The sequence below is a fragment of the Carassius carassius genome, chromosome 43 (genome assembly GCF_963082965.1).
Source record: "Carassius carassius chromosome 43, fCarCar2.1, whole genome shotgun sequence".
Taxonomy (NCBI): Eukaryota; Metazoa; Chordata; class Actinopteri; order Cypriniformes; family Cyprinidae; genus Carassius; species Carassius carassius.
Genome location: NC_081797.1, coordinates 1,122,501 through 1,132,968, shown reverse-complemented (window position 1 = coordinate 1,132,968; position 10,468 = coordinate 1,122,501). Strand labels below are relative to the sequence as shown.

General features: G+C 34.5%; 1 protein-coding gene across 1 annotated transcript in view; it reads left to right on the top strand.

The window, feature by feature from the left end:
• Positions 1–10,136: 10,136 nt before the first annotated feature.
• The window catches only part of LOC132124781 (mitochondrial import inner membrane translocase subunit Tim10-like), a 766-nt gene continuing 434 nt past the window's right edge, over positions 10,137–10,468 (top strand). Inside the window, exon 1 of the mRNA XM_059535933.1 lies at positions 10,137–10,468. This exon is cut by the window's right edge and continues 434 nt beyond it. Coding sequence (XP_059391916.1) covers positions 10,194–10,460 — 267 coding nt within the window. The 5' untranslated portion in view covers positions 10,137–10,193 and the 3' untranslated portion in view covers positions 10,461–10,468.

The following is a 10,468-nucleotide window of genomic DNA, read 5'->3' as shown; positions in this document are numbered from 1 at the left end:
CAGAAATGCGGGATATAAACTCAGAATTGTGAAATATAAACTCAGAAATGCTGGATTTAAACTCAGAAATGAGGGATATACACTCAGAATTGCGGGATATAAACTCAGAAATGCGAGATTTAAACTCAGAAATGTGGGATATAAACTCAGAATTGTGAGATATAAAGTCAGAAATGCGAGATTTAAACTCAGAAATGTGGGATATAAACTCAGAATTGCGGGATATAAAGTCAGAAACGCGAGATTTATACTCAGAATTGCGGGATATAAATTCAGAAATGCGAGATTTAAACTCAGAAATGCGGGATATAAAGTCAGAATTGTGAGATATAAACTCAGAAATGCGAGATTTATACTCAGAAATGCGGGATATAAACTCAGAAATGCGAGATTTAAACTCAGAAATACGGGATATAAACTCAGAATTGCAAGATATAAACTCAGAAATGCGGGATATAAACTCAGAATTGTGAGATATAAACTCAGAAATGCGAGATTTATACTCAGAAATGCGGGATATAAACTCAGAAATGCGAGATTTAAACTCAGAAATACGGGATATAAACTAAGAATTATGAGATATAAACTCAGAAATGCGGGATATAAACTCAGAATTGCGGGATATAAACTCAGAAATGCAAGATTTAAACTCAGAAATGCGATATATAAACTCAGAATTGCGGGATATAAACTCAGAATTGTGAGATATAAACTCAGAATTGCGGGATATAAATTCAGAAATGCAAGATTTAAACTCAGAAATGCGGGATATGAACTCAGAAATGCGAGATTTAAACTCAGAAATGCGGGATATAAACTCAGAATTGCGGGATATAAACTCAGAATTGCGAGATATAAACTCAGAATTGCGAGATATAAACTCAGAATTGTGAGATATAAACTCAGAATTGCGGGATATAAACTCAGGATTGTGAGATATAAACTCAGAAATGCTGGATATAAACTCAGAATTGCGGGATATAAACTCAGAAATGCGAGATTTAAACTCAGAAATGCGGGATATAAACTCAGAATTGCGGGATATAAACTCAGAAATGCGAGATTTAAACTCAGAAATGCGGGATATAAACTCAGAATTGTGAGATATAAACTCAGAATTGCGGGATATAAATTCAGAAATGCAAGATTTAAACTCAGAAATGCGGGATATGAACTCAGAATTGCGGGATATAAACTCAGAATTGTGAGATATAAACTCAGAAATGCGGGACATAAACTCAGAATTGCGGGATATAAACTCAGAAATGCGGGATATAAACTCAGAATTGTGAGATTTAAACTCAGAAATGCGAGATATAAACTCAGAATTGCGGGATATAAACTCAGAATTGCGGGATATAAACTCAGAAATGCAGGATATAAACTCAGAAATGCTGGATATAAACTCAGAAATGCGGGATATAAACTCAGAATTGTGAGATATAAACTCAGAAATGCGGGATATAAACTCAGAATTGCGGGATAAAAACTCAGAAATGCAAGATTTAAACTCAGAAATGCGATATATAAACTCAGAATTGCGGGATATAAACTCAGAATTGTGAGATATAAACTCAGAAATGCGGGATATAAACTCAGAAATGCGAGATTTAAACTCAGAAATGCGGGATATAAACTCAGAATTGCGAGATATAAACTCAGAAATGCGGGATATAAACTTAGAAATGCGAGATATAAACTCAGGAATGCGAGATTTAAACTTAGAAATGCGGGATATAAACTCAGAAATGCGAGATTTAAACTCAGAAATGCGGGATATAAACTCAGAATTGCGAGATATAAACTCAGAAATGCGGGATATAAACTTAGAAATGCGAGATATAAACTCAGGAATGCGAGATTTAAACTCAGAAATGCGGGATATAAACTCAGAATTGCGAGATATAAACTCAGAAATGCGGGATATAAACTTAGAAATGCGAGATATAAACTCAGGAATGCGAGATTTAAACTCAGAAATGCGGGATATAAACTCAGAATTGCGAGATATAAACTCAGAAATGCGGGATATAAACTCAGAATTGCGGGATATAAACTCAGAAATGCAAGATTTAAACTCAGAATTGCGGGATATAAACTCAGAATTGCGGGATATAAACTCAGAATTGCGGGATATAAACTCAGAAATGCGGGATATAAACTCAGAAATGCAAGATTTAAACTCAGAAATGCGGGATATAATCTCAGAATTGCGAGATATAAACTCAGAAATGCGGGATATAAACTTAGAAAGGCGAGATTTAAACTCAGAAATGCGGGATATAAACTCAGAATTGCGAGATTTAAACTCAGAAATGCGAGATTTAAACTCAGAATTGTGAGATATAAACTCAGAAATGCGGGATATAAACTCAGAATTGCGGGATATAAATTCAGAAATGCAAGATTTAAACTCAGAAATGCGGGATATGAACTCAGAATTGCGGGATATAAACTCAGAATTGTGAGATATAAACTCAGAAATGCGGGATATAAACTCAGAATTGCGGGATATAAACTCAGAAATGCGGGATATAAACTCAGAAATGCGGGATATAAACTCAGAATTGTGAGATATAAACTCAGAAATGCGGGATATAAACTCAGAATTGTGAGATATAAACTCAGAATTGCGGGATATAAACTCAGAATTGTGAGATATAAACTCAGAAATGCGGGATATAAACTCAGAATTGTGAGATATAAACTCAGAATTGCAGGATATAAACTCAGAATTGTGAGATATAAAATCAGAAATGCGAGATTTAAACTCAGAAATGCGGGATATAAACTCTGAAATGCGAGATTTAAACTCAGAAATGCGGGATATAAACTCAGAATTGCGGGATATAAACTCAGAAATGCCAGATTTAAACTCAGAAATGCGGGATATAAACTCAGAAATGCGAGATTTAAACTCAGAAATGCGGGATATAAACTCAGAAATGCGAGATTTATACTCAGAAATGCGGGATATAAACTCAGAAATGCGAGATTTAAACTCAGAAATACGGGATATAAACTCAGAATTGCAAGATATAAACTCAGAAATGCGGGATATAAACTCAGAATTGCGAGATATAAACTCAGAAATGCGGGATATAAACTCAGAATTGCGGGATATAAACTCAGAAATGCAAGATTTAAACTCAGAATTGCGGGATATAAACTCAGAATTGCGGGATATAAACTCAGAATTGCGGGATATAAACTCAGAAATGCGGGATATAAACTCAGAAATGCAAGATTTAAACTCAGAAATGCGGGATATAATCTCAGAATTGCGAGATATAAACTCAGAAATGCGGGATATAAACTTAGAAATGCGAGATTTAAACTCAGAAATGCGGGATATAAACTCAGAATTGCGAGATTTAAACTCAGAAATGCGAGATTTAAACTCAGAATTGTGAGATATAAACTCAGAATTGCGGGATATAAATTCAGAAATGCAAGATTTAAACTCAGAAATGCGGGATATGAACTCAGAATTGCGGGATATAAACTCAGAATTGTGAGATATAAACTCAGAAATGCGGGACATAAACTCAGAATTGCGGGATGTAAACTCACAAATGCGGGATATAAACTCAGAATTGTGAGATATAAACTCAGAAATGCGGGATATAAACTCAGAATTGCGGGATATAAACTCAGAAATGCGGGATATAAACTCAGAAATGCTGGATATAAACTCAGAAATGCGGGATATAAACTCAGAATTGTGAGATATAAACTCAGAAATGCGGGATATAAACTCAGAATTGTGAGATATAAACTCAGAATTGCGGGATATAAACTCAGAATTGTGAGATATAAACTCAGAAATGCGGGATATAAACTCAGAATTGTGAGATATAAACTCAGAATTGCAGGATATAAACTCAGAATTGTGAGATATAAACTCAGAAATGCGAGATTTAAACTCAGAAATGCGGGATATAAACTCTGAAATGCGAGATTTAAACTCAGAAATGCGGGATATAAACTCAGAATTGCGGGATATAAACTCATAAATGCCAGATTTAAACTCAGAAATGCGGGATATAAACTCAGAAATGCGAGATTTAAACTCAGAAATGCGGGATATAAACTCAGAAATGCGAGATTTATACTCAGAAATGCGGGATATAAACTCAGAAATGCGAGATTTAAACTCAGAAATACGGGATATAAACTCAGAATTGCAAGATATAAACTCAGAAATGCGGGATATAAACTCAGAATTGTGAGATATAAACTCAGAAATGCGAGATTTATACTCAGAAATGCGGGATATAAACTCAGAAATGCGAGATTTAAACTCAGAAATACGGGATATAAACTAAGAATTATGAGATATAAACTCAGAAATGCGGGATATAAACTCAGAATTGCGGGATATAAACTCAGAAATGCAAGATTTAAACTCAGAAATGCGATATATAAACTCAGAATTGCGGGATATAAACTCAGAATTGTGAGATATAAACTCAGAATTGCGGGATATAAATTCAGAAATGCCAGATTTAAACTCAGAAATGCGGGATATGAACTCAGAAATGCGAGATTTAAACTCAGAAATGCGGGATATAAACTCAGAATTGCGGGATATAAACTCAGAAATGCGAGATATAAACTCAGAATTGTGAGATATAAACTCAGAATTGCGGGATATAAACTCAGGATTGTGAGATATAAACTCAGAAATGCTGGATATAAACTCAGAATTGCGGGATATAAACTCAGAAATGCGAGATTTAAACTCAGAAATGCGGGATATAAACTCAGAATTGCGGGATATAAACTCAGAAATGCGAGATTTAAACTCAGAAATGCGGGATATAAACTCAGAATTGTGAGATATAAACTCAGAAATGCTGGATTTAAACTCAGAAATGAGGGATATACACTCAGAATTGCGGGATATAAACTCAGAAATGCGAGATTTAAACTCAGAAATGTGGGATATAAACTCAGAATTGTGAGATATAAAGTCAGAAATGCGAGATTTAAACTCAGAAATGTGGGATATAAACTCAGAATTGCGGGATATAAAGTCAGAAACGCGAGATTTATACTCAGAATTGCGGGATATAAACTCAGAAATGCGAGATTTAAACTCAGAAATGCGGGATATAAAGTCAGAATTGTGAGATATAAACTCAGAAATGCGAGATTTATACTCAGAAATGCGGGATATAAACTCAGAAATGCGAGATTTAAACTCAGAAATACGGGATATAAACTCAGAATTGCAAGATATAAACTCAGAAATGCGGGATATAAACTCAGAATTGTGAGATATAAACTCAGAAATGCGAGATTTATACTCAGAAATGCGGGATATAAACTCAGAAATGCGAGATTTAAACTCAGAAATACGGGATATAAACTAAGAATTATGAGATATAAACTCAGAAATGCGGGATATAAACTCAGAATTGCGGGATATAAACTCAGAAATGCAAGATTTAAACTCAGAAATGCGATATATAAACTCAGAATTGCGGGATATAAACTCAGAATTGTGAGATATAAACTCAGAATTGCGGGATATAAATTCAGAAATGCAAGATTTAAACTCAGAAATGCGGGATATGAACTCAGAAATGCGAGATTTAAACTCAGAAATGCGGGATATAAACTCAGAATTGCGGGATATAAACTCAGAATTGCGAGATATAAACTCAGAATTGCGAGATATAAACTCAGAAGTGTGAGATATAAACTCAGAATTGCGGGATATAAACTCAGGATTGTGAGATATAAACTCAGAAATGCTGGATATAAACTCAGAATTGCGGGATATAAACTCAGAAATGCGAGATTTAAACTCAGAAATGCGGGATATAAACTCAGAATTGCGGGATATAAACTCAGAAATGCGAGATTTAAACTCAGAAATGCGGGATATAAACTCAGAATTGTGAGATATAAACTCAGAAATGCTGGATTTAAACTCAGAAATGAGGGATATACACTCAGAATTGCGGGATATAAACTCAGAAATGCGAGATTTAAACTCAGAAATGTGGGATATAAACTCAGAATTGTGAGATATAAAGTCAGAAATGCGAGATTTAAACTCAGAAATGTGGGATATAAACTCAGAATTGCGGGATATAAAGTCAGAAACGCGAGATTTATACTCAGAATTGCGGGATATAAATTCAGAAATGCGAGATTTAAACTCAGAAATGCGGGATATAAAGTCAGAATTGTGAGATATAAACTCAGAAATGCGAGATTTATACTCAGAAATGCGGGATATAAACTCAGAAATGCGAGATTTAAACTCAGAAATACGGGATATAAACTCAGAATTGCAAGATATAAACTCAGAAATGCGGGATATAAACTCAGAATTGTGAGATATAAACTCAGAAATGCGAGATTTATACTCAGAAATGCGGGATATAAACTCAGAAATGCGAGATTTAAACTCAGAAATACGGGATATAAACTAAGAATTATGAGATATAAACTCAGAAATGCGGGATATAAACTCAGAATTGCGGGATATAAACTCAGAAATGCAAGATTTAAACTCAGAAATGCGATATATAAACTCAGAATTGCGGGATATAAACTCAGAATTGTGAGATATAAACTCAGAATTGCGGGATATAAATTCAGAAATGCAAGATTTAAACTCAGAAATGCGGGATATGAACTCAGAATTGCGGGATATAAACTCAGAATTGTGAGATATAAACTCAGAAATGCGGGACATAAACTCAGAATTGCGGGATATAAACTCAGAAATGCGGGATATAAACTCAGAATTGTGAGATTTAAACTCAGAAATGCGAGATATAAACTCAGAATTGCGGGATATAAACTCAGAATTGCGGGATATAAACTCAGAATTGCGGGATATAAACTCAGAAATGCGGGATATAAACTCAGAAATGCTGGATATAAACTCAGAAATGCGGGATATAAACTCAGAATTGTGAGATATAAACTCAGAAATGCGGGATATAAACTCAGAATTGCGGGATAAAAACTCAGAAATGCAAGATTTAAACTCAGAAATGCGATATATAAACTCAGAATTGCGGGATATAAACTCAGAATTGTGAGATATAAACTCAGAAATGCGGGATATAAACTCAGAAATGCGAGATTTAAACTCAGAAATGCGGGATATAAACTCAGAATTGCGAGATATAAACTCAGAAATGCGGGATATAAACTTAGAAATGCGAGATATAAACTCAGGAATGCGAGATTTAAACTTAGAAATGCGGGATATAAACTCAGAAATGCGAGATTTAAACTCAGAAATGCGGGATATAAACTCAGAATTGCGAGATATAAACTCAGAAATGCGGGATATAAACTTAGAAATGCGAGATATAAACTCAGGAATGCGAGATTTAAACTCAGAAATGCGGGATATAAACTCAGAATTGCGAGATATAAACTCAGAAATGCGGGATATAAACTTAGAAATGCGAGATATAAACTCAGGAATGCGAGATTTAAACTCAGAAATGCGGGATATAAACTCAGAATTGCGAGATATAAACTCAGAAATGCGGGATATAAACTCAGAATTGCGGGATATAAACTCAGAAATGCAAGATTTAAACTCAGAATTGCGGGATATAAACTCAGAATTGCGGGATATAAACTCAGAATTGCGGGATATAAACTCAGAAATGCGGGATATAAACTCAGAAATGCAAGATTTAAACTCAGAAATGCGGGATATAATCTCAGAATTGCGAGATATAAACTCAGAAATGCGGGATATAAACTTAGAAATGCGAGATTTAAACTCAGAAATGCGGGATATAAACTCAGAATTGCGAGATTTAAACTCAGAAATGCGAGATTTAAACTCAGAATTGTGAGATATAAACTCAGAAATGCGGGATATAAACTCAGAATTGCGGGATATAAATTCAGAAATGCAAGATTTAAACTCAGAAATGCGGGATATGAACTCAGAATTGCGGGATATAAACTCAGAATTGTGAGATATAAACTCAGAAATGCGGGACATAAACTCAGAATTGCGGGATGTAAACTCACAAATGCGGGATATAAACTCAGAATTGTGAGATATAAACTCAGAAATGCGGGATATAAACTCAGAATTGCGGGATATAAACTCAGAAATGCGGGATATAAACTCAGAAATGCTGGATATAAACTCAGAAATGCGGGATATAAACTCAGAATTGTGAGATATAAACTCAGAAATGCGGGATATAAACTCAGAATTGTGAGATATAAACTCAGAATTGCGGGATATAAACTCAGAATTGTGAGATATAAACTCAGAAATGCGGGATATAAACTCAGAATTGTGAGATATAAACTCAGAATTGCAGGATATAAACTCAGAATTGTGAGATATAAACTCAGAAATGCGAGATTTAAACTCAGAAATGCGGGATATAAACTCTGAAATGCGAGATTTAAACTCAGAAATGCGGGATATAAACTCAGAATTGTGGGATATAAACTCATAAATGCCAGATTTAAACTCAGAAATGCGGGATATAAACTCATAAATGCCAGATTTAAACTCAGAAATGCGGGATATAAACTCAGAAATGCGAGATTTAAACTCAGAAATGCGGGATATAAACTCAGAATTGCGAGATATAAACTCAGAAATGCGGGATATAAACTCAGAATTGTGAGATATAAACTCAGAAATGCTGGATATAAACTCAGAATTGTGGGATATAAACTCAGAAATGCTGGATATAAACTCAGAATTGCGGGATATAAACGCAGAAATGCGAGATTTAAACTCAGAAATGCGGGATATAAACTCAGAAATGTGGGATATAAACTCAGAAATGCGGGATATAAACTCAGAATTGCGGGATATAAACTCAGAATTGTGAGATATAAACTCAGAAATGCTGGATATAAACTCAGAATTGCGGGAAATAAACTCAGAATTGCAAGATATAAACTCAGATTTGCGGGATATAAACTCAGAAATGCGGAATATAAACTCAGAAATGTGAGATATATACTCAGAATTAAGATATAAATAAACTCAGAATTGCGAGATATAAACTCAGAATTGCGAGCTATAAAGTTGTGAAATCTAAACTCAGAATTGAATGATATAAACTGAGAATTGTAAGATTATACTCAGAATTGAGATATAAATAAACTCAGAATTGCAAGATATATATACTCAGAATTAATTTCACAAGTAATTAGTAACGCACTGAATGAAATGTGAAATTGTGAGGTTGAAAGACTAAGATAGTATTTTCTTTTACATTGCATAATAAAAATTATTATAAAGCTAATTGCGAGATATAAAGTCGTGAGATCTAAACTCAGAATTGTGAGATCTAAACTCAGAGTTGTAAGATATAAACTGAGAATTGTGAGATATAAATAAACTCAGAATTGCAAAATATTAATAACCTCAGAATTGTGAGATATAAACTCAGAATTGTGAGATATAAACTCAGAATTGTGAGATATAAATAAACTCAGAATTGCAAAATATTAATAACCTCAGAATTGTGAGATATAAACTCAGAATTGCGAGATATCAACTCAGAATTGTGAGATATAAACTCAGAATTGTGAGATATAAATAAACTCAGAATTGCAAAATATTGATAACCTCAGAATTGTGAGATATAAACTCAGAATTGCGAGATATCAACTCAGAATTGCGAGATATAAACTCAGAATTGCGAGATATAAACTCAGAATTGCGGGATATGAACTCAGAATTGTGAGATATAAACTCAGAATTGCGGGATATGAACTCAGAATTGCGAGATATCAACTAGGAAATGCGAGATATAAACTCAGAATTGTGGGATATAAACTCAGAATTGCGAGATATAAACTCAGAATTGTAAGATATAAACTCAGAATTGTGAGATATAAACTCAGAATTGTGAGATATAAACTCAGAATTGCGGGATATAAACTCAGAATTGTGGGATATAAACTCAGAATTGCGAGATATAAACTCAGAATTGCGAGATATAAACTCAGAATTGCGAGATATAAACTCAGAATTGTGGGATATAAACTCAGAATTGCGAGATATAAACTCAGAATTGCGAGATATAAACTCAGAATTGCGAGATATAAATAAACTCAGAATTGTGAGATATTAAAAAAAAAAAAAAAGAAAAAGAAAGACGGGACCCACGCTCTGCCCAGTGGGTTTTTATTGAGGGTAACCCGAAAGGTCATTTGCAGAAATGGACCCCATGAAAGCGAAGCAGCTCGCCGCGGAGCTGGAGGTTGAAATGATGGCTGACATGTATAACCGCATGACCAATGCATGTCACAGGAAGTGTGTTCCTCCTCATTACAAGGAGGCAGAACTTTCAAAGGGGGAAGCTGTGTGTCTGGAATGCTGTGTCGCCAAATACTTGGACCTGCATGAGAGACTTGGTCGGAAACTCACTGAGCTCTCTGTTCAGGATGAGGAGGTGATGAGGAAGGCCGCCGTGGGCACTGGATAGACCCCATA